Raw genomic sequence first — 25,373 nt, forward strand, 5'->3', positions numbered from 1 at the left:
GGACCTAGACGCTGCTTGAGTGAGTGGGTCTGGCACTGACATTCCTCCCGTGCCTGGCAGGGCGCTTTGCAGAGGCAGAGCTGACAAAGCCCTCGCTCAGGAAGCTTTCACTGCTCCAGAGGCAACAGCGACCAGAACAGGCGCTGGCAACAGGAACACGGGGAGGGTCGGCAGCCACGGGCAACACTGAATGTAAACAGACCGCCCTGGCCATTCTCGGGCGGTGCGTCTGTCCGTGCACTTTTCTTTTCACAGCCCTCTCCGTTCTTTTTAATGTGATACAGTCAAAACCAGTCTGGATGGAGATTAGCAGGGGGAAGGCAGTCGGAAAAGCGACCCCCGAGGGAACAGCTGAACAAGAAGGTGGATTAGGATCTCCTGATCGGGTGGCGAGGTCGGGTGAGGTGGCGAAGGCGGACCGGCAGCTGGCACGCCATCGCAGAGGCTCCAGAAGGGTAGGAAACTTGGGGTTTTTCCCTTCTAGAAACGCTATTTTTGTACCAACATAAAGCTACATGCGTGGATACGCGGGTTTTTTGGTAACAAGGCGCCCGAGATCCCCCCAGCCTTGCGATGCATTAGCACGGGGTGCCTGCCCGTCGTGCTTCCCCAGAAACGCAGCGCTGGCCGCACAGCACCGTTACCCTGCCACGCGCGGGGGATCAGTCCTTTAATGTGGGCAACACGGCGAAAACAGCCCGCGGGAGCATTGCCGCCAGCGGAGGCGGAGACCGCGCGGCCAACACGGCCCCGGGGCAGGGCCGGCAGGGGAAGCGGCGGGGCCGGGCGCTCCCCGCCCGCCTTAGGCGGCCGCCGCGCAGGCGCCCCGCGAGCCCAGGGGAGGCGGGCCGGTGGCGGGTCCGGGCCCGGCGCTGCGGTGGCCGCGGCTCCGCCATGCCCGTGCGGTTCAAGGTGAGCGGGACGGGAGCGGGGCCCGGCGGGCCGGACACGGCCCCGGGCCCGGAGGGCGGCGGGAGTGGGGCTGCGGCCGGTCCTGGGGTAGCGGGAAAGGGGAGGCCCCTGCGCTGCAGCACCGGCAAATAAAGACAGAAGGAGGTTAGTCGTGCGGTGACAGCGGGTCCAGGCTGTGTTTGTTCTTGAAACCATTCACTTGAAGACGTAAGAGACATGTTTTTGGTTTTGTTTTTTTTAAATTTTATATTTTTTTTTGGTGCATGAAATGCTTCCACGTTTTCTCAGCAGTACTTTTTGTTCTCCGATGGGGGTGGGTTTGGAAGATGCAGAGCAACCTGCCAGCTTAGCTCATCCTGCAGCAGCGTGTTGGTGTTTTTCCCTCCTCGGAGATCTGTTACCGGCAGGAGCAGTGAAGCAGGATATGCGCAGGTGTCTTGACAGACTCCTCTCTGTTTGCTGTAGGGACTGAGTGAATACAAGAGAAACTTCAAATGGAGAAGCCCAGAGTTTGGTAGCCCATCCCAACAGCAGAAATCCTTGTGGGCAGGACTTCGGTCGGATCAGTTTGGTAAGTGCCCCTGAAAAATGCGCCCTTGGTTGCAGCCAAGGCCCGCAAAGGTTTGCAGCAATGAGTGCATGGCCACAGTGAACTGGTGGTGTTTACAGTTTGTGCTTTTTGTAATTAAATTAAAAGTATAGTCTTGGTCATCATCTAGAGTGTGTTTTTGAACTCTATATTCTTTATGGCTACACTGAAACTTTATTTTCAATTAGTGCTATTTATATAAACCTTGGAAAAAAGTAGTTCTGACATGCAGCATATGCCAAGATCCGAACATGAAATGCAGGTGCAGTGTTAACCCATATAAAGTGTGTAGAGGGTGGTATTGGGTTATCTGTGATGTATGGAAAAAGTAAATAAAATTCTGTTTTTAAGGGGAGACTAACTTGGGGCAAAGTTCGATAAAGTAAAATCTTTATGCACCTAACAGGTACAGCTAACTAAAAGAGAAGGTCAACCACTAAACTGAAAACCTTGTGGTACTGTAGTGTAGGATTTAAGGATTGTAGACGTTATCGTGGCAGGGAAATGCGGGGAAGAAAAAGGAAATAGCATTTGGATTGAAAGGACTGTAAGGAGTTGAGGAAGAAGAGTAAGCTGAAAAGGGACGACAACTGCAGTGCTTTGAAAAGGAGTGGTAAAAAATAGTAATTATTGTAGTGGCACAAGGCAGATTAAAAAAATTTCGTGCTGTTCACTGCAGCTGCAGTATTTAGTCTGTGTAATTAGAGTACAATGCATTCATTCCTACAATACTAAGTGTTGTAAATTACGGCCTTGTAATTAAGAACTGACTACCGGCAATATGGATTTTTTTTTAGTCAAGGTGCTAGACATTTAAATAAATAATTTAATCTTGCTAAAGATTTTGCTTTATGTATTTATTACTGCTTTCTTCCATTACTTGAAAATACGTATTTTTTTATCCTTGTTTTCCCTAGCACATGGGTCTGTGTATGGGTACCTCTTATTGAGGACTATAATTGTCACTAATTCTGAAATGCTTAAACATCTAAGCATGTTAACTTCTTTTTAAAATGGCAACCTATGCTTATTTTCCAGTCAAACTAAACTGCAAATTTTACAAGCCTTGCAGTAAACTCATAAGTTAGCAATGCAGCAGCTTCTCCTCTTTCTCACATTGTAATGATGGTTTTGTGTATGCCTGCTGTCGTTTCTCTACATATTTGTGTTAATTTTCACTCCCACCTCTTTTCTGGCCATTTAAGCACCTACATCTTTAAATGTCACTCTTGGTACCTCATAGGATTTGCAGATTGTTACTGATAATTTACTTACGGTTCTTCCTGTTGAATCACATAATTGGCAATTTTAGGAATCACTTGGAACATTTCACCAAAAAGTTGACAGCTGCAGGTGCTTGGAGTGCCCTTTGGCTGCTTTTCCAGTGCTTTACCACTGTAATGATTTTCCTATCCTATATGTGTAGTCAGACATATGGACATTCTGTATACCTTTCACCATAGGTTGTTCTCGCTTTCTACATTGCTTCTTCATGGGATGGGAGTGTCCCTCTCATGGAAGATACTTTTTTTCAGCCAGTTAGGGGCTTTCACTAATTTTTCCATTGCAGTTGAGCACTTTGAAGTGAATTATGATTTCCCTCTTCAAATGTGTTCATTTGTTCAATACTCTTCTTGAAATGATGGGGTAATTTTGTTTTCACCTGCCTGTGTAAAGCCCAGCAATTCTTGAAATAACTTGATAGCTGGTTTTGTTACAAAATATTTTTCTATTTTTGGAAATGTTTTTGTGTTCATACTGCAAAATGTTATCTGAGATGGTCTTAAATTGTAGGTGGATAGTGATCTGTCACAATCAGAGGGAACCTGTTGAGCAAGGTGTGTTGTGCATGGGTGATGAGAAGTGCTTGTAGCGTACTTGTCCCCACAGGTTGGTTATTCTGTATCTGTGTGAACCATGTTCTTTTCACTGGCTATGTTAGTTTTCTTGTTGTTTAGCTCCCAGAATCAGTTTGCACAGGATTGTCCTGGGGACATTTTTGCTTTATAGGGTTTAATCCAACATGGTTCTGGAGCACCATGTTCCTGTCTGTTCAGTGGAAGGAAGATAATTTGCACATAGGAAAGAACACAGAATTTCACAGCCATGCTCATAATTCATAGTCTGTCACTGCTCCAAGATACTAAAACCATGCTTTCTAGTAATCAGCTGTATGATAAACTTTCAGTTTATTCTTGTTATAGAGTGGTATTATGTCTTCAGTGAATGTTTTTGTTAAATCTAATACGGCTTTTTCTCAGGAATCACGAGAGAACCAAAATTCATTTCCAAGAGAAGGGTACCTTACCATAATCCACAGATTTCGAAGTCCCTTGAATGGACAGCAGATTGTGATTTGAGTGACCCACTGGAAACTGAAGATGCAGAGTTGCACACTGACCACAACAACAATAATGTGAATCAGGAAAAACTTGAAACACCAGAAGGACCCAGACTCCCCCCAAAAGTTCAATCACATGTGGTAGATTCTAGTGGTGAAACAGCTCTTGCCCTTGCAGAGAACATCATGACAAAATCAGCCTCTGAAGCTCCACCAAATCAAAATGAAACATTTTCGTCTCCAAAAAAGCAACCAGAAAAAATGGGTAATGGGGTAAGGGAATAGTTTTTTTTTTTTAATTGACCAGTCTAAAAATTACTAACAGTAATTTTGCACAGATGCTGAGACTCTCTTGTTGAACTCTTTCCTTAGTTTTGTATTTTGATACTCTGCTGTAGCTTCTTTGTTGGGAGAACAGTATGCTTGAGATCAGATTTTGGTGCTACTTAATTCAATAGGAATTTGCTCTTCATGTGTCATCACTGCTAATTTCAGTTAAACAAAGATTTAGCCAATAATATATAGACTTTTTGGGGTTGTTGACTATAATGAGAAAGTGTACTTAGCAATTCATTTTGTTCTTGAAACAAAAACCCAAACCATTGTTTTGAAAGTGTGTGTTGAAAGATGTCTGACTAGCAAAACATTGTAGGAAAGGGAACAATCATTGCTATTTTTTTTCTTTTTTTTTTTTTTTTTTTTTTACCTTGTCAGTTTCACAGAGCCCTTCAGAGAAAAGCAGACATATATATTCCACCTTTAAAAACTTTCCCCAGAAATTCTGAATATCGAAGCCAATTTGTCTGGAAGAGTCCTCATGAAAAGTCACCGATACTTGCAGCTGAACAGGTAACTTTATAAAATCCAAAAAGCAAATTAATACTTTTTTTTATGTCTCAGCAAAGTTTTCCTTTCAAAAATATTTCTTTTTTTTTTGTTCTTTTGGTGGGGGAACAACAAACTTTAATGTTGTTGCATGATTTTTTTTTCTCTCTCCCTTTACAAAAGTGTAGTATAATTGGATTTGTTTCCATGTGATTCTGTATTGTGTTCAGACCTAATAATTTGTTCTCCTTAGGCCTTGCATTTCATTCTTTCTAACAGGACCATGTTCTTCTGTTTGCATTAATTTATTTGTGTTGCCCCAGTTTCCTATTCTCAGTCTCCATCTCTGTGCACATACACTTCTAAGCCATAAAGTGTGTCTCTCTAGTATTTTATTCTTTCATGACAACAGCTTGTATTTAAAGTGGAGTCTTCTGATTTTAAGATACTCTTGTGACATTTTAATACATCTCATGAGTGTTTGGCCTTTGTAGGGTTGAAAATGCTGCTATTTCTAGCAAGACCTCAAAGAGTAACTGAGTGTGAGACTGCTTTGTGTTTTCAATTAACTAACTGTTGCTGGGATCAGGACCTAGGATCAGTCTTTTGGTCATTCTACAGTGTGAAATAGGCACTTCTGCATTTGTCTTCTATTTCTTCACTAGAAGCATATGTGTTAGTGCGATTACTAGAGATGGTGTGCTCTTTTTATCCTCAGGTGGCAGGTTTGTTCAGTAACAGCTTTCAGAGGCAATAAATGTTGTTGACTAAGATAATCACTATCCTGTCTTTTTCTGTTGGAGTACCAAGCAGGTGGATGTACTGCAGGATGTTTCCCAGCAGCCGCTTATGCAATGAAAACTCACTGAAATACGTGACAGTAGTATAGAGAAGCCAAAGGACCTTTTGAGGAAGAGGCAGGTCCCAGAAAGTCACCTTATGGAAAATGTCAAAGAGAATTCTGTTTGATTCTGTGTGCAATCAGTTTGATAATTTCCTTATTAATGCTTGTGAACATTGTGCTTTTTTCAGAAGAAAGACTTTTTTTCACAGCTCATACAGAGTAAGAAGCAGTGAGAATAAGTCTGTAGGCTCTACACATCGTGGATAAGTAGGACTTAGGGAAAATGTAATGATAAAAGTTACACATATTAACAAATTGATATTCTTCACCATTGATATGACTGAGAATATACCTTAATACTGACAATACCTTTCCTTTGAAGAGATTCTGTGAAAATATCAAAGTTATCCAAGTTAGATTATAAGTCAGACCTAAATTCTCACAACAAATCTATGGAAAATGCATGCTTCTCATGTATGGCGCAGTCTTGAAATTTGGAACCCCATGAGGAGATAATACTCTGTTAGGCAAATTCTCTACCTTGGTTTATAATACTACATTAGTTGAAAAAGAGTGGATTTTTATTTGCCCAAGCTGTAAGCATCCAGCTCTAAAACTGAGGGCAGTTTTCTCTTACTTATGGACAGGACATGTACTGAGGACTCATATGGAAGTTTTATGGCATGCCTTTAAAAAACCATGATCCTCCATACAGCTCTGAAGGTTAACAAAAAATAACCAACCAAACCAAACTTCTCATAGTAAACTTCAGTAAGAACAGTGTTTGATCACAGATTTAATTGTGTCTGGCTTGGTCACTTCTAAATGTATTTAAATTTCTCTTGAATTTCTCCTAGAAGTTCATTTGTCTCCACATGCTGTATTTGTACAGATGACTGTCACTCTGTTCATATGTGATGTATTTGTGTGAATAAATTATCAGATTTTGAAAATTTAGCCTTAAGGTAAACAAATCACACTTTTTTTTTGTTTTGTTTTGTTTTCTCTCTCCCGCACAGCTTATTTGCAACACGAAGAAATCTGTACCTCTGGTTAAATCTCCTGCAATTACTTCTGAAACTGCTTCTGAGAGAAATTCCAAAGGGTCTCCTCTTAAGAGTCCGCAAGAGAGAGGTGGTTCAGAAGAGAAAGAATTGCTGGTGTGTGAACAAGTAAATACTTCCCTGAAAGAAAAGCTTCAGTAGTACTTCTGCAGTTTTGATCTAATCTATAAGGGGGTGGGTTTAGGTTGAAATTATTTAGTGTTGCTGGTGACACTGGACTCAGTAGCGGTTTTGCTGTAAAAGACTGAAAATAATACTGTACAGCTCTGCTCTTTGGGGGTTCTGTAGTCTCTGTAGTGCAATTTTTCAGTTTAAAGTTTTAAATTTCTGAGTTTTGAAGTAGTTTTATTTATTTTTTTTTGTTCCCTATTGACACTTTGTTTTTAGTCATTAGAATAGCTTCTGCAATCTAAATCTCTGATTTATACTCTCATTGGTACCAGTGTTGTGTCTTGGTGTGCAGTAGGGCTAGGTGGGAGGTCTGGAATTTTTTGAATGTCATAAATCAGAGATAGTGAATTTTCTCCCTACAGTGGCAAACAGTATCTCTGTATTCTTTCCATGTCACCTGACTTTGCTTCCACTGGGCATACCTCTTCCTTTTTTGCCTTTCTGAGTCAGCTCCCTTAGGACCTGTTCCATAAAACTGTCATTCTGGTTTTTTAGGTATCTTCTGGGCTGGGTTGTACCAGCTGTTTGATGCTCCCAGTAATCTAAGTCTCCTCACTACCCATCTCTGTTGCTGATAGACCAGAAAGGGCCATTGTCAGGCAGGGTGTTCATTAGGACCACTGCTGAGCAAAAGGTGTACTTAACATGCAGTGCCTTGGCTTAGTTTAAGCCATTGGTGCTTCTGAGGGGATTGTTGGCTTGAAGGTTTCATCATTTAAAACTCAGACCTGTCCAGTTCTTTAAATCCCATCTGGGGATGAGAAATTTTATGTCCCCTTTTGCCTCTTTAAGTAGATATGAAGAAAGCTTGAAAAGCCTGAGGCTTTCAGGAAGCATTTGTCTGGTTTAAGTATTGGAATTTCAGGTTGTTTTTTGAGAGCAGCTAATAAATGAAGTAAGAGAAGTCATAAGAAGGGAATTTTTGTGGAAGTGTCTAAAAATTTGGCTGTTTATACCAATACCTCATCTCTGATGAATATCTTGAAAAAGTTTTGGGGGATTATGGTGGGCTTTTTTTTTTAAAAAATTGAATTTGAACAGTATCGGTGAAGATCTCTAGCAGAATCAGAAGTCATGCACTGGATTTCCAAAAGATTAAAATAATCAGGAAAAACAAAATCTTTGGTTTAAAACCCAAACAAATAAATCTAAACATATATAAAACAGAATAAAAAAATTTAAAAATTTGCCTTTTGGACTCAGGTTAGAATGCGCAGGTATCATATTATTTTCTTTCTGTGTTTCATGTTAAATTAATTTTGTAAAGTGGACAAAATGGATCATCTAACCAACAGAATGTTGCACTCAGTCTTAACTTTGGCATTTTGCTAGTTTATTTTTGTGTTAACGAAAGAATGTGGTGTTCTCGTTTGCATTAAATATTCAAAACAGCTAACACTAAAATAAAATTAATTATTTGCCAGAGCTTGATGTCAAAAGAAATATGAGGGTTTTCAGATTGTTAGCTAATGTGGTATTTTTAAAATTATCTTTGCCTTAGAGTAAGAGGGAAGAACCGTTTCAAAAACCAGCAGAAGATGCAGCAAAACAAGGGAAATCAGAACAGAAACATCCTAAACAAAATAATAAGCAGCATATCAGTCCAAAGCCCCTCACTTTACATACAAGTCGTGGGTATGTATAAAATAGGAAAACCTAGACTAGTGAATAGGTGTGCAGCAGCCTAGTATTTAGAATGATGGACTATGGACCTTGAACCACAGCATGCTGCAGTTGCAGGGGCAAATGCCCCTTGCAGCACTGAGATTGAGCTTCTTGTGGGTACGTCTAAATCTGGTGTTAATTTCCATCCTCTTCTCTGGGCAGTGGCAGCTTTGTAACCACTCTGTTCAGTTGAACCTTGTGATGCAGTAACAGTAGTATTAGTAAATTCAGCATGAATGAAATAAAATCAGTGCAGTGCTGCAGCTAAACTTTCAGCAAGTGCTTTGGAAGTCATAGTCACTTTTCAAACTGCTCTATCTACTGTGCCTACTCCACACCTTAAAGTTGTGGTGATTGTACTTGATGTCTGCTTATCCTGGTCTGTAAGACCTTGTGTGCCTGAGTAACAAAAGCATACACATGAGGTAGAGGGAAGTAAAGAAATCTGTCCCATGTAGAGTAATCTGAGAAGCATGGAAACGAAATGACATTGTATGTTATTGAGTGCTATTGAATTACCTTTTCTTTTCTGCCACATGCCTACATTGCAGGAATTGAACTCATATTTCCATTTCATACACATGTGAGATATGTCAAGAGAAATAAAAGCCAGGAAGTAGCCTTTAAAATGCTTAGATTAATGCATCTCTCCTGTGTTTGTGCTTAATGTATGCCCCAGCAATTGCTTTCATTCTTCGTGACAGTGTTAAGGCATTAGATTGAAGATGGGAGAGGAGACTTACCTGAATCTGAATGCTGTTGGATGTTGAGAATTGATTACAAAATGATCACCCAAAATTCTATGAAATAAAATTGCTATGTGGAAAAGTGAGTGGATGTAGTATAGCTGAAACCTTTAACTATTTGGTTTTCATACTCTTTGCAGTAGATTGTAGTCAATTTTGCAGTGAGTAATGTGCAAAATTCTTGATAATTTGCTGGGCTCTTTTCATCTAAGGGCAAATTTCTGCCTCTTATGCTTTCAGTGTAGTAGCACAAGACAAAATTTTCTTAAAAAATCACTGGGCAAATAGCTGTCAAAATGTGCAAGTTCTCAATATGCAGACAGGATTGTTACTTGCATGCAAGCTGTGTTGGCCTGCTTTTGCAGCAGGCTGACTGCGATAGCAGTGTTGTGTTTTTTTATGCTAATCCATTAGTTTTGCAACCAAAAGCGAAGGAATTCTGTCTTAAAGTTTTAAAGAAGGGGATGTATTGAAAGAAATTTTGAGTATAAAGGGTTTTTCGACTTTGGTATTTTTGTTTTTACGAGGTTCATTTTATTCTCTGACTTTAGGCTTTTATGACCTATTTTTGAAGAAGGATTGAAAAACAGGGCTTTTTCACCCAGTGCTGAATATATTAGAATTAAGTTGGTAATGTTCTGAAGCATGATTAAATCCAAAAATGTCTTTAGATTTAAGCTGATACATCCACAGTTGAGTGCTTAAGGACTCGAAGTACTACTTATTGCCTGCTATAGGTTAGATGATGTTAATTTTTCTGTTTGTATGTGTGTGGCAGAAGGGAAAAATGAACCCATCTTTTCAAGTACTGAGGTCTTTTGAAGATCAAAGCCAGTAGGACATAGTCAGATGAATTATACTGACCAGTGTTCTGGCAGTCAGATGTTTCCAGCCCCAGCAGCTCACCCCACCCATATGCAGAGCGCCTTTAAAGTGGAGTTCATAGGAGGAAATGTCTCAGACGCGTTAATGCCAAACCAGGCATTTTTACTTAAATGTACCTTCATCAGTGACTTAAATCAAGGTCCCACACTTTGCATTGAAGTAATTGAGGCTGATGTGTGTGTTATGTTCTGCTGGCTGGCTTGTCAGGGCAAAAGCTTCTGGTGGAAGTGTTGCAAGGAAAAAAACAACAGGAGAAACTACTTGAAGGACTACCAGCTGTGAATGAGTATTTTTCACAGCATTCCTAGTTGTGTTGGTTTGAGCTGTTGTTTGTGCATTTGTTTTTTGCATCTCACTGGCATTTAGGTGCAGGTATATTTTGCTTGTTGATGTAACTTTAAAAGGGCTCTTAAAGAGTGTTCTGGATATCAAACTTCACTTTCTTTTTTTCTCATCATTCCTGATTTCTTAGGAAGATGAACACTGAATATAGGTCAAAATTTTTGTCTCCAACCCAGTATTACTACAAAGATGGAGTTTGGTCTCGTATTAAGAGTAAAGCTCACAACCAGGTGAGTATTCTTAGAAAATCTGAAGCCTGAGTATGCTTTGTATTTTGATTTTTAGATGAAAAAACTTTGAATTGTGGTGTTTATAAGATACAGTTCTGAGATTCTAATGCTAATGACTCAAGCTCCCAAAGGTGAGTATACAAAGACAGATTCTGACAAGTCAGAAAAACAGGTAGAAAAAAAGAAAGGGATGGTGAGACTGAAAAAATGTATTAATGTCACACCCAAAGTGAGGGAGAAGTTTTGTTTTCCTTACAATCAGGATCATTCAGAACAGAGTCTCTTGTGACAGGTAATCTTATTCTTGATGTTCAGCCTAGTTTTAACAAGCAGAAGTGTTCAAAATACAGAGTTGAATGATAGGAGATTCCAAGAGAATAAAAAGGAAAAGGACAACGTATGTATCAGCCTAGGTTGGCTTGATAGTCAGGCTCAGTTTGTTAGCTTACCATGCTGAATCCATTCAAAGCAGTCAGCTGAATTCAGTCATACACAACATAAAATTGAGAATTTTTCTGGCAAGTTTCAGTCAATCTGTGTATTTTCTTGTAGTTCATTCAGAAACTGCAATCCATATTATACTGTATAGGAAGTCATTTGACAGAACTGTGAAAAGGCTGCGTAGCTTCAAGACCACAACATTTCTTAGCATTATTAAGTGTGATTTCCTGAGTTAGTCAAGGAAATCAAAACCATTAATAGTGTGCTAAGAAACTGCTAGAGCTTGCTCTGCAACTCTCTGATTTCACTGACTCGACTTGGTCTTCTCCCAGCTGATAGAGGGAGCCTTTGTGAGACACTGTGCTGCTACCTGTGTGGCAAATACTTGGAAATATGAGTTTCCTCATCAGTTGGGTCCATGGTGACGTGGAAGGTAGAACTCAAGCAAATGGTTTTGGGGTGCTGGGTTTTGCGAATTTGAAAGTAAGGTTCTCTGAGAATTGCAGGAATAGTCTGGTAGCTTTCAGTTCTGTGTTTTCTTGCTAGATTTAATCTAGCAAGTAATTTTCCTTTTAGAAAAAAGAAATATTGATAGAATACATACAAAGTAGGCAATAATAAATAGGTATCAATATTTAAAGTATATTAAAGTATGAGATGATTCATAATCAGATTTTGTGTATGCATGGATGAGATAATCCATTCTGTGTAAACAGCCTCAAGGGGATGTTAGAGGACTGAAAAGAAGCAATATTTTAATTTTTATATGCATTGATACATGCTTTAGATTTACTGTAACTAAGGTTGCAAAATGTTGTGAACTATGGCATGCAGCCCAAGTGGTATATTGAATGCTTCTGTAGAGTATTATGTCATTTTTGTGGTGTATAATACTTTAATTTGTTGATGTTGTATTGTGAAACATTCAAACCAATAAGGAGCAGTGCTCAGCTTCAAGAGCAATTGGCTGGTAAGCAGCTAAAAGGTGGGCAACTAAAGATGCATTGCCTTGGGATATAGTGTGTTTGTGGCACAGTCAGCTAGGAGGAGTCACTGCAGTACAGTTGAGGGAAAGAATGAGGAGACTGCAAGTGGAGGATGGATGTTCAACTTTACATGTGGCATTTAATTAGAGTGTATGAAAATGAAGGATTTCCCACACTGTCAGGATGTGTTTTGGGTGCATTAGGCTTTTCCACAGAGATTTTTTTGCTGAAAAGGGAATTGCAGGAAACTTGCAAAAAGTTCCATGGCAGTAGGCATGAAGAATTAAAAAAAAAGAATGATTATGTTTTTTGAGACCTTCTAAGTGAAGGATTCTGGTAGCTGGAAGAGCCACATATATTTTAAGACTATAATAACATACTTTATGGATCATGAGTGGGAGTGTGCTTTGATTACATACACATTTTCATGTACGCATACCTACATTAGATCCTAGTAGGAGTTCATATAGAAGGGACTTAAAATTGCAATTACCTGAATTTCTCCTCTCTCTGTTAGACTTCAAATCACATGTGTGTGAGTATATGTCATGTTTTAACCCCAGGAGAGAACTGTGCCCCACATAACCAGTTGTTCACTCCCCCACAGTGGGGTGGGGGAGAAAACCAGAAGGGTAAAATTAACAAACCTCCTGAGTTGAGATGAGGACAGTTTAATGGGTAAAGCCAAAGCCATGTGTGCAATTAAAGCAAGACAAGGAATTCATGTGCATACAGACTGGGAAATGAGATGCTGGAGAGCAGTGCCTGGAGACCAAGGGGTCTTGGTCAAGGCAAAATTGAACATAAATGAGCAGTGCCCTGGCAGCCAGGAGGGCCAGCTGTGTCCTGGGGTGCATCAGGTCCAGCATCACCAGCTGGGCAAGGGAGGGGATTGTCCTGCTCTGCTCTGCACTGGGATCCCAGCACCTTGAGTGCTGGGGGCAGTTTTGGGTGCCACAATATAAAAAGGGTATAAAGCTATTGGAGAATGTCTAAAGGAAGGCAGCAAAGATGGTGAAGGGCCTTGAGGGAAAGCCATATGAGGAGCAGCTGAGGTTTCTTGGTCTTCTCAGCCTGGAGGAAAGGAGACTGAGGGGAGACCTTACATCTACAGCTTCCTCACAAGGGGAAACAGAGGGGCATACACTGATTTGTTCTCTGTGGTGCCCAGTGACGGGACTCAAAGAGATGTCACGAAGCTGTGTCAGGGGAAGTTCAGGATGGATATCAGGAAAAGGTTCTTCACCCAGAGGGTGTTTGGGCAATGGAACAGGCTCCTCAGGGAAGTGGCCACAGCATGAAACATGTCAGAGTTCAAGAAGCATTTGGTTGGTGCTCTCAGGCCCGTGGTTTAACTCTTGGGGTGTCCTGTGCAGGACTGAGAATTGGACTTTGATAATCCCTGTGGTGCCCTTCCAGCTTGGGATAGTCTATGATTCTGTAACATGTAGGACTGAATAACATACTTCATTCATAGTGAGATAAAATAGAATCCAGACATTTGAGAAATGTTAACAGCCTATTAATGCAAGTATGCATAACTTGAAAAAGAGTGCCAAGTGCATTTTGTTGTAAAGTAACAGAGGTACTTTGGCCATTCACAGTATAGGCTGCCCAACAGTCCTTCTGGTTTCCACATGATTCCATATCTTTTCTCATACTAATGAAGAGAAATGTTCCTCAAAAGTGTATCTAATCTCTGCATCTGGTGGGTTATTGAGACTCACCCCTATGAAAGGTGCCTACAGAACATTTCTTGCTTAGCATAAGTGATTAGATGATAAATTCCAACTGAACCAGTCTTGTTTCTCCCTTAGTTGGGACTGCATGTGGGTGACTTCGCGTCCAAAGCAGACTTTCTGAAGTTCTGAGTCCAAAGAGGCAAATGCCATAATGGAATCCTGGTGTGACCTTGGCCATAGTGATTACTTGTAGGCTGCTTCTCTGCAATTTATTATTAAGGGTGCTTTTCAGCAATCAAACGAAAAAAAAAATCTCTTCCAATTATGCTTTTGAAAAATTAATGTGGGCAATTCATAATCGCAGTAGGACCCTAGGGCCTATGTCCTGCTGAGTTAATGCTGCCTGCTGAGTCGCTGAAGGAGACAGTTGTCCTTTGTACTTCTTCACAATTCACTGGAGACTTAGTATTCTTCCTCCCCCTGCAGTACACTGTTGCTCTGGATTTATGTTCCTTCTGTTCTGGCTATTATAATTAATTTTTTATTCCTCTAGTTAAAGTGAGTAATCCAGTAAATCACTTGCACATCAAACTTTAAATTCTCCTTTGAAAACGACAAGCATGTATTTTTAATGGGCTATTCTTTGGAAGTTTAGTGGGTCAAGTTGTGGGATGTTAGCTGGATATCCATTTGCTGCATCCAGTTACTTTTAGTGGGATTAGCTGAATTTAGCCCACTAACTCTGTTCCTTGCAGGAGGAATGATGTGAAATCTATCATGAAGGAAGAATAAAAAAGAAAAGCTATGAAAATGTGGTAGAGGAAATGTCAGTATTACTTTCCTGCTCTTTGATAAAATACTTATTTCCTGTGGACCATTTTTTAGTAAGTCAGAATTCACATGATATCACGAAGTTATTTTTAATAATTTAAATGTAAACTTCTTGGTTTTGTTTTTTCTTATTTCACTTTGTGTTTGGATGAAGGACACAAGACAGAAAGTGTTTAAATGGTCTTAACTGTAAAAATGATGGTGTAACCCTCCTTGAAGAGGGGGGTTATCACTTTTATTCTTTTGGAGTAAAACTGGGAGCTGAACAGTTTTGTATCTCATTCTTACAGTTACTGATAGCCTAGAAGGAATAATTTTAATGCTGTGTCTTGCATACAATAGCACGCAGAGTTCTTGTATTAATCTTAACTTTTCACTAATATTTATGTAGCTAGACAGTTGTGGTGTTTGCAGCATACAAATTCAGTGTTATCACATGCATGTAGATCTGTTGATTTGAATCATAAATTAGTGGGGAATGTATTTTTGTGTGTTGATGTTTGGAAATCTAAGTTAATTTCCTCAATCTTGGCAAGAAGCTGGTGGAATGCCAGTGCTGACTGTACTTGTTTGAGAGCTTTTTATTGAATCTCAGGGAGGCAGCATAGAGCTATGTTGACAGGTTTTTAGTATTTAATTTCTTACTTAGACTGAAGTAAAGTTACAAGGGTGATAATAACAATATCACCCTTGAGTGTTGAGAGGAAAAATAAGAAATTTAAAAATAACTCTGTATTCTTCCCTTTAGGCATCTCAAAACACCCTAAATTCCATGTGGTATATGGAGGTTGGTTGCATCCAAGTTCCTCTTTTCAGTGTTTGGAGCACTGTGTCTGAGCGCTGATGGAAAAACTAGAATCCAGCACTAAACGTATTCACAGTTGCTGCATAAATTTTTGTGCTCGTGGAATGAATAATTGACAATTTCGCTTTGGCTTCATGGCTCAAACATGCTTACTGAATTTGTGCTTCCTGAATAAATTAATTTTGCTTTCCGCTTCTTACATGTACTGTGGCATGCAATGTTTGTGCTGTGGCTGGCCCTGTATTATGAGTAAACTTACCTTTCTCTTCTAGCTGCCAGTAGCTAATGCAAATATTTATAGTAGCCTAATAGTGAAATTTAAACAGATGTGCAACTTATGAAACCTTGATGTGTAGGTGAGAGAGCTTCGAGAAAGAGCGAAGGCTTACAGGCAACGAGTAGAAGGAACACACTTCTCCCGATACCATTTCAATCAGATCCTGTCTGATAATAACAGTCTTTGGGATGTGTCCTCAACTTCCAGTTCGGAAGAAGGAATCAGCAACAACATCAGAGCACTAGATCTTGCAGGGTAAGATCATCATTCCTGCCTGTTACTTTGCGGCTTTGAAACTGAGCAAAATGCTGAATATAGGCTTAGCCTAGCTGCGTGATCTTGAATGTTTGACTGCATTCAAGATACAATTGAACAGGGTGCTCAGTAATCACCTAGGCTCCCTTTCCTCGTGGAGGGTTGGACTGGTTGGTCTTTTGAGGACCCTTCCAACCTGGGCTGTTCTGTTATTCTCTGATAGGTAAATTCTCTGGAACAGATGAGGGAGTTTACCTTTTCACAGATATGTCAGTTGATAAGTGCTCAAATTGAAAAACAAGGCACAGTCCACTCTTCTAAAAGTAGAGAAAGTTTCTCCTTTTTAACTCTCCACAAATGCATATTTAGTGTGGCAACCTTAGTCTCATCAAGTCCAGAAGAATTTTGCACTGAGGCATACTGAAGTAATGTCCTTTCCACTGGAATGATAGGAAATATGTTTTGCCTACTCAGATATTATCGATGTTCTTGTCAGGATTAACTAATTTTGTGGTTGAGTCTGCTTAGTTCAGAGGTGAAGACTTAGGAACTGGAAAGGTGTGCATCCATTTTCTCTTTTCTTTGAAGGCTGTCAGAACTGGCAGATACTAAATCCCTTGCTAGGAAAATTCAGAATTAACGTGTTAGTAGAAGGTCATCTGATATTTAAAAACAGTGCTCTGGATGCCTGTGTAGTCCTCTGTACACTGCTGTATGTGCCATCCTTTCTTACGTGTGTGTGACAGATCTGCCCTTTTTGCATGAGTAGCTCTAATAAGGGTTTGGTGATGACATGTAAAATAGCATTTATTACACCATAATATGTGATACTAAATACAGTGTAAGTTTTTTGGTTTACTGGATTGTTTTCTTCTGTGAAATACAGATCCTCTTACTGATCTCATTTCTATGCACTGATTTCTGTAAGTAGTTGAGAGTTTAATACTTTCAAAAGTTGTGCCTGAAGTGGAGTTTCCTACACTGCTTGACTTTCAAAATTATGCCATCAGACAGTCCCTTGTATGGAAATAGTTTTTTTTGAGTACTTCTCATAATGTTGTTTAAATTGAAAATACAGCCCTAATTTACATTGCATTTTTGGAAATGGTAATATAACAAGAGTTTTCATAAAATCTGGTTTGAAAATGGGATGTGCTTAAGCATCAATTAAAACTTCAGTGGCAGTTTAACCATTCATCATCTCAACTGTACCACTTTTTAATGTCTGAGCTGTACTGCTTGCAAAGAACTGAACTGGATCAATGTGTTCTGTATAGACATGTATATTGTGCAAATCAGTGATACAAAATGCTGTGTTTTTTCTTACCCAGTGTTTCTGAAAAAGAGGCTGCAGCAAGCCCTGAAGTGCTACAGCAACCTGGCTCCAGACAACAACCACATCAGGACAGCACAAAGAAAGACATGTCAAATGCTTTAACTGTTCCAGTCAAAAGACGTTTAGTTTGGGATGAACAAGAAGGTACTGAAGAAAGGGGAAATCAACAATCAACAGAAGAGAAAGAGGAAGAAAAGCCAGATGAACAGGCTGCAGTCATGGCCCAGCAACTAGAAGAAAACAGTAAGAATGCCAAAGAAGATAAGGAAGCTGAAGGGTAAAACTGAACTTTTTTTTGGTTGTATATATGTATGTGTGTGTATATTTCCTCTAACAGGTCAGAAATTTGTAGGTTAATTAGTTTTTGTTTTTAAATCAGATTTATTTAAGAGAGTGTAAATTGGTGTGACAGTACCTCTGTTTTCAACAGTATGATAAGGAATGAGAAGGTTTAAGACATTGATCTGGTTGATGGAAGTGGATCTATCATTAAAAATACTGCATTTCTAACTTGAAAGACTGAGGTTTGTAGACTCATGAATGATTCTAATCTTTTTCTCCAAAACTATGACATTTGCAGTATGGGCCTCTTAGAACAGACTGTTCACTACACAGCAGCCAAGTTTAGTGAAAATTAAAACTCAAAATTTGCTTCAAGTTGACAGTGTAGAATTGACAGGACAGGATATGTGCTAATATTGTACTTAGGCATCTGTTTTTCTTAAAAAAATTAAGATAAAGGACTTAGGGGAGAAAAATAACTAATATCCAGTAATCACTGGTGATTGTGTTACTAAGCACGGAGGGGTATTTACAAATAATGAGAGATCAGCTCAGTATGTGCATAGTATTGTATTTGAGAGATCCAAATTGTATCTAGTTTCAGAAGTCTCTGGCTTTTTACTGTACAAATTTTGCATACCTTTTTTTGTCGAACAATATTTAACTTTGATAGACATTTAATTCTGAATAGTTTTGACCTTCGTAACCATGTCAGCTACACATTTTCTATTCCTCATTGCATTTTGTCTGTGGTGTTGCAGCACTAATGAAAGGTAAGAAACTGTAATTGTCTCCATTGGGGATAATATTGTGTATGCAAACCCAAGCAAAGAAAACTTGAGATGTTAGTCTCCAACAGATATTAAATGCATGCTTTCAAAACCATCATCTGGAAGTCTTCCTAAGTTTCTATTTAATTGTAGAGATTATCTAGTTCATAGATTTCTCTGACATTGTCAATTTTCTGTTGTCTTGCAGTGGGGTTCTGTGTGTTCTGGGATGTGCGCTGGACTCAGCCACGCAGAGCTGCTTAATGCTTGCATGTCACACCTTCTTGAGAGCTAGAAATGAGGAATTCTTTGCCTAGATGTGTCTTATCATGCACTGATAGGATCAGGTTCCTCTGTAGCGTGGGTGTGCTGCCACCTCCTTTTGAAATGCACCTGCAGGCAGAAGACTGGAGTGATAGTGCTGATGTATATTATATATACATATATAATGTATGATGTATGTATGTATCATATTATGATGTATATTTAATGACCTGGGGGCTATAGTGTTTGCATAAATGTGGTATATTTGGCTTCGGTTCCACCACATGGACTGAAGAATGTCAAACCCACACTCCCACCTCTAAGGTAGCAACCATGTTCAAAGTTCTTCCAGGTTCAAAGTGTTGCAGCCCTCTTGTTGAGCCTCCGTATAGTGCATTCACATATAGCATACATTCAGGGTTTGTTGGGACAGAGGGAGCCTGGATTTATAGCTTGAGACTCTTTAAAATACAGAAACTAAATTAAGGGCTGGAATCCAGGACTCCCCTTTGCAAGCAGATGTTTTAGCTGCTTGGGGTGTTAAGGCCTTAACTGTCTTGCCTTAGGCTTCATTGTAGGAATGGATTAGAAGCAGAAAGCTTGAGTGCAAGACTCCTGAGTCCTTCCTTAACTAATCCTTTAATCATTACTCATTTTTTTTTCAGTGAAAATGCCTTAGTATTAAACACATCTGCAGCTGTGTCAGATTCTTCTGTATCCTCAAGGAGAGGCAGCAGGCGTCCTACTCCGAAGCCGAGAGCTCTTGGAGGAACTCTGAGGACCCATCATGATCGCACTACCCCAGCTGTTGGTAAAAAGACTTCTAAATGCAAAGCAGTCTTTCAAGAACTAAAGAAAAAAATACATAATTGAATTAATTTATTAGGTTATTTAATGTAATAAGGCATCTTTCATCTTTTCCAATACAATAGGAGGTACTGATCTAGTGTCTGCTCCTAAATTCAAGTCTTCATCTTCACCTCAGAGAAAGCAAAATTTAGCAACAAACCCTTCAAAAAAAAGGTCCTTCCAGGTGAGCCAGAGAACACACTCATACCATTATGAATTGTAGGAATGTGCTTTTTAAGTAATAATGAATAATTCATTTAAGAAACCTTTTCCTTGAGTTGTTATTTGCTGTCTTAAAGTTGTCAGTGTCTGTGGCTAAAAAGGGTGTGTCTGAATAAATAGTTCTTTTGGGGTGTCAAAGGAGTTGATGCTACTGGAGTGAGATTATAGATGTACTTCACTTTTTTTTTTTTTGTTAAATGTGTGGGATCTGTTTACAGAAAAATAAAAAGGTTGCCAGTAGGATTTCCCCTTATTGTAGCCATTGACATCACCGTGGCACAACTCCACATTGCTTGAGTTGGAGGAAATTCAAGAGGGAGAGGTTGGGTGCTTATGTAAAACATAGGTCAATGTGCCATAATAGTATCACTCTACCTTTCCTTGACTTTTGTGCTGCTTTTACTTTGCAGCTTGCATAATTACTAAAAGAAAAATAGGAACATTTAGGAGTTATTATCCTCAAAATTTTGATAGTTTTTTTGTCAAGTTGTGCTTGGTCTCTCTATGAAGAGAGCTACCATTTAACTGCATACATCCTCTGTAGTAAGTTCTGTAATAGAAGCAGACACAATTGCATGAGAAGTTGGTTATGTTGTAAAATCTAAAAAATCACAGTTTCAGAAAATAAGCTCTTGGTTTGACCTGATTAGATTACTTTCAGTCCGTGTTAAACACTTGTTATTAGGAACAGATTTTCTTTACACTGTCTCACAAGCTTGGAATACTTTTTCTTTTAGTACTTTCTTGAGAAGTATAGCAGTGTAAAGTCAACATTTGCTGCATATGTGAGGATCTGTACTGGAAGGCTGTATATGAGATGTTGTGGTTTTGTGCTTTTTTTGATCCTTCCTTTTTTTTTCTTTCTATTGTGTTGTAGCCTGATGTGAAGATGGAAGCCACTTCACACTTTAACTCTCCACCTGCTGGGCTGGGAACTGTGGATCCTCTGCCACTTAGGCAGGATCAGTGGCCTCCTAACAGGGTTGGTGGTGAGCAAGTTCCTCTTGTTTCAGCCCAGCAAGAGCAGTCCTCTGCAACTTCTGTGCTGACGTCAGCAAAAAGCTGCTCTGTGCCTTGCTGGAGTCCCTCTCATCGTATTCAAGGGACTCTTAAGGATCCAGAATTCCAGCATAATGGTGGGTTTTATTTATTAAGTGCGTGTTAGAGGGATGCAGGATGTAGATAACTACTGTGCAGTGCTCAGGCCAAGAGATGCTGAGCTTGCTGCCTTACAGTTTCTACAGAGAATGTGCTGTTTGTAAACAAAAGCTTTTCTATTATATGGTTGGATAGTCTTGCTGAGGAAATGTGCTCAACACCCACCTTCATTTCAGATTCCGTTGTCTGATTTTGCCTTACTAATTTTAATAAATACTGGTCATGAGAATAATTTGGTTTAGCATGAACAACTCTAAGTTTTGATATTTAAACTGCAACTGGATGCTGTGACACTTTTCCAGCTGCAGTTGCTGTCTGTGGTGTGTAACTGGGACCTTTATGGTGTAGCATTATTTTGCGAGAGTTGTGGATTTCTGATAGATAAGCTCCTTAAAATTATTTCTGCAGGATAAGGAAACAAAAAAGCTATCTCTAGAAGGTTTATTGGATATTGAGAAAAACCTTTTCTTGGCTGAGGAGGGATTTGTACTGAAGCATTTCAAAAGTTTTTAACAATGTTCAAGGGTACTGGGGATGTAAATTTGATAAAGACAAGACTCCTTGTCCCCTTAGTCTCCATTCCAGAAAGACTTTCTATAGCCGCGTAAAGTCCCACAATTCTTGGTCCTTTGATTATAGAGATTGGCTAAAAAGTAGTATTTCCATACTAGAATGGAGCAACTAGTTGTTAGGTTAAGTGGAAAGGTGAAATGCAGAAGAATTTCCTCAGAAAGATTAGAATTGGTGCTGGGTTCTAGTTCTGCACCTTGAGTGCAGTTCGTTAAGTAACTTGCAGCAGGTACCAAAGAGCGGTGTCTCGAGAAGAATACAGTGGAGTGTCTTAAGGTAAAGGAGCCTGGTAGAATTCTTGTTAGGTGTGCTATTTATAAGACTCTTGTTTTGGAAATAATGTTACAATATTTTTAAATGTTCTAAAATGAAATACTTTCCTTTGTCTGTTTTGAAATGATTCAAAACTATGCCTTTTGGCTTTTTGTCTTAGGGAATCTTGGCAATCCAAAAGTGAGAACTTTCCAGTTGCCCCTTCGGGAAAGAAACCGTAATGATGAAGGTATTTCTTGTCCCAAAGTATTACTGTATATCTTCTATGTAACCTAAATAAATTTTAACTTTTGCATGAATGTGAGAGGTTTCTGAATGCAGTAAGTAATAGTGGTTTATGTGTTTGCCTGAATAACTACAGTGTATTTTCATCAAAATAATTTGAACATGTTCAACCTAGTTATCTGAAGTATGAATATGAAGGTATAGGGTAATACGAATAAACCATTAAATGTGGCTGAAAATTAATAGACCATTGTGGCTCTTGATATGGTTACTATAGCTTGCTTAGTGCCATATCTAAAATTGTTTCCTGCCCACACATTTTTAAGCCTTGGTGTTGATAGCAACTAAAGGAAACTGCAACACAGCCCATATTGCAGCTGGAGTAGCTTTGGTTGCAACTTAAAAGGTACCACAAACTTTAAGATAAGGGTTTTGCCCGTGAGACTTTAGCCCCAGATGTGCAACATAAAATGATCCCTCTGACTTTAATTTTCCCACCTGTCCTCTGCTGAGTGTGTTAGGGGTGCTTATGGCATCCTGCCATTCTGATTGCTGTTTTGACGTTTTTTTAATGTTCGTTTTAAAGTTAGTCTGGGAGAGCAGCCATTGCACAGCTGCATCTTCTTGGCTTTTTTGTGGGCAGACAAAAATAAACTCTTTCAGTAGCATTAGCCAGCCAAAGGCACTGTATCTGCTATACACTTTTTCTTAGTGTGGTGTCTGAGGTCGAGCCTGGTGTGGTGCTGTGCTAGTTGCAATCACCTGTGTTTGGTTCAGCTCATAGTATGGGCAGAGCAGGTTTATATCTGATTGCAGTTTATTTATAGTTATACCCCAGAACAACCCAAAGCTTGTTTCTGTACCCCTTGGCGCTTCTTTGCTCCTTGGGTTTTAACCAAGGCTCAGACTGATTCTCTGTTTTACTCATTGCAGTTGGCTGAAAAATATGTGGGTGGTGCAGATGGCTCAGCCAAGCTTCAGTGCAACTACATAAAACATGCAAAATTCTGTAGTACTCTGCAGCTCCCCACCAGCTTGCTGCACACAGATTAAATGCTGTAGCTGCTGTTTCTTTATTATTTTTCCCTATAAGCTGAGTGGTAATGTATGAACTTGCAGAAACAGGCAAAATGTGCCAGCTCACAGATATTTTATATGTCTGTATTTGTTCATATACATACAAACCTGGGAGTTAATCCAATGACATGTCTTATTTGCAGAAGTGCAGTTAGCAATTTATCATACATGGGAATATAGTTGTTATACAAAATGTGTGAGCCTGTTGCAGGCTATTAGGATCACTGTATTTTAAGAATTTAGAAACTCTACTGAAAAGTTAATTCAAACACTGACGGAATACCGGTGGTGTTTGGATTGAGTGTAGGAATTTTTTGTTGTTGTTGTTGGTGAGGGGTCTGGAAAGTAGTGACACAGTTCTTTCTAATCCATTGCAGGAGAATGAGTGTAATTAAGGTCGTTTTTCATAGAGAGCATCTTTACAGACCTGTAGCAACATTTTGGTGCTGTTAAAGAATTATAATGTGCTTTATCAGGCAAGCAACATTGAGACTGATTAATTTTAGGAATTACACTGTGTGTGAAGTGGACCCTGTATTCAAAAGGAAGACCCTTCAAAAGTGTATTTCTAAAGCCTGCTTCTTCTTGTCTTTGTGGTAAACTTCTGTTTTCTTGAAAAACGTGTTCCTTTTAGCAGCTTTTCGCACACTAGCTGGATTTGGCAACCTAGCTGGATGTGGCACAGAAGGGCTCTTTTTGGCAACATGGGTTCTGGTATTTTAGTCGAGTTATTCTAAGGTTGTCTGCTTTGCTTGAAGCAGTGGGTTGCTTTCAAGAATGTCATTACCAGAGTCTAGTCTATATAGATTTCAGTGGCAGAGGAACAATTTCTGAGGTCTGCTGACACAGGAGAGTAAAGGTCAAGATGACTTGGAGAATTGGGCAATTCCCAGGTGAATACAGGGATCTTATTCTGGAGTTTTTCAAGAGATGGCCATGTCAATCTCTTAACTAACATACTAGAGGCTTCCTTGTGAGGTTCTTCTTCAGCGTGTTGGTTGCCAAGTAATTGAATTGAAGTGTATTGTGCTACTGTTTTAGCATCCATTGTGAAAGAGGGCATAAAAATATTCAAAATATGTTAACTGTGTTTGAATATATATATTTAATCGTCCTATTTACTTTTTCCCTTCTGCTTTCCCCACAGATGACAGGTTGTCTCAGATTTCTGCTCGCTCGGCAGCGTCTAGTTCTCTAGCGTCTCAGATACTGGAACGAGCTCAGAAGAGGAAGGATTTCTGGGGCAAGACATAGTCTCTCCTACCTGTTGTCTAGAAACTATTCTGTAAAATGATGTATTTTGTACATTTTGTAGTGTACATTTTAAATAATTGTGATTGTAGGTTTCACACAGCATCCTTTCACTTACCATTGATGTGGCCCGAGTTTTAGGACTTGCCATCCCAATTGAATATTAAATATTTTAAACTGATGATGCTGAAAATTTATGTTCTTTATATCTGGGAGTTAGGTCTTAATTCACTATGTCACAACAGCCATGTGAAGTTTTACTTTTTTTACAGTGGCACCTTTTGACACTGAGATAATAATTATTTTACGAAACCCGTGTGTTACTTTTCAGGGTATTCTGCTGTAGTGATGCAGTATGACCTAGAACAGTATTCAGGGGCGACGCCATTGTTCATCAAATACCTCAGTTGCTTTATTTTATCGAGTTATCTTAAGGGCAGCAGTGGTATATGTGTTTATGTTACTGTATGAATTGTCAGCATAACGCAGCGCTGTAACAAAAAGTTACTTTTATTACTTACTGCTTTTAACCTTTTACCAAAAAATTCTAATTTCTTAATGACACTAACTTAGAACATACAGGAGTTTAAGAAAAGGACATGAAGCATTAGGGTTTGTTCATTGTCCACAGGTTTTTGGCCAGGATGACTATCAAAGTTCAGTGCATACAGTAGTGCAGTTTGTCAGCTATACTGACATGAATGCTTGTCTTGTAGACTAAGACCCATGTTTAGTGTTAATTTCAGCTTCTCTAGAAAAAGAAAACTCAGCCAACTTAACCAGTGGTGTTCCCCAGCTCCACTTCAAACTCAGGTATTTAGGAGTAGTGATCTCTTTAAGTAAATTCAAAAGAATGTTATTTTCTTGACTTCGATATTTTAATTACCTCTTGTCTTAGTTTCCTTCTTTGGGGAGACTGATACCATTATGATTGTCACAGTGAAAAGTGTTTGTGATTTATGCTGACAGCTCATTTTATCTTTCCAAGTGATGCCGACAAGTTAAAATGAAGTAGAGGAAATAGGAGGCTGGCATGTATTTTGGTTCTTTGTGTGTGGCTTCAGGTTTTAATACTACTTCATTTGAAAATTTTATACAAGAACAATTTGAAATTTGTACACACTTGATTGCATTTTGATTTTGTATGCAATTATGTATGCATATTACTGAAAATAAAAATGGTTGGTTGCTTTGTTTCTCTTTAA

The 25,373-nt window shown here is 39.2% G+C and overlaps 1 protein-coding gene across 3 annotated transcripts; it reads left to right on the forward strand.

Moving 5' to 3' along the window:
* Positions 1–290: 290 nt before the first annotated feature.
* Positions 291–25,373, forward strand: MDM1 (Mdm1 nuclear protein). 3 transcript variants are annotated; one of them, XM_082280789.1, is made up of 15 exons: positions 291–455; positions 1,378–1,483; positions 3,763–4,115; positions 4,557–4,691; positions 6,531–6,671; positions 8,248–8,381; positions 10,515–10,614; positions 15,303–15,341; positions 15,716–15,891; positions 17,223–17,504; positions 19,209–19,354; positions 19,476–19,576; positions 20,492–20,750; positions 21,776–21,844; positions 24,065–25,373. In XM_082280789.1, the coding sequence occupies exons 1-15, from the start codon at positions 300–302 to the stop codon at positions 24,169–24,171; spliced, it is 2,304 nt and encodes a 767-aa protein (XP_082136915.1). In that variant the 5' UTR covers positions 291–299; the 3' UTR covers positions 24,172–25,373. The 3 variants fall into 3 exon arrangements, with proteins under 3 accessions (XP_082136915.1, XP_082136913.1, XP_082136914.1); XM_082280787.1 differs by lacking the exon at positions 291–455 and adding an exon at positions 820–912; XM_082280788.1 differs by lacking the exons at positions 291–455; positions 8,248–8,381; positions 10,515–10,614 and adding an exon at positions 820–912.

Source organism: Coloeus monedula (assembly GCF_965178545.1).
Source record: "Coloeus monedula genome assembly, chromosome: 4".
Classification (NCBI taxonomy): Eukaryota; Metazoa; Chordata; class Aves; order Passeriformes; family Corvidae; genus Coloeus; species Coloeus monedula.

What these genes read in the sequence shown, in the direction of transcription:
- MDM1 (XM_082280789.1), top strand. Translation starts at nt 300, where the DNA reads ATGGAGATTAGCAGGGGGAAGGCAGTCGGAAAAGCGACCCCCGAGGGA. An exon ending in CAGAAAAAATGGGTAATGGG is followed by an intron (nt 4,116 to 4,556) that starts GTAAGGGAATAG and finishes TTACCTTGTCAG; the next exon opens with TTTCACAGAGCCCTTCAGAG. An exon ending in CAGAAGAGAAAGAATTGCTG is followed by an intron (nt 6,672 to 8,247) that starts GTGTGTGAACAA and finishes TCTTTGCCTTAG; the next exon opens with AGTAAGAGGGAAGAACCGTT.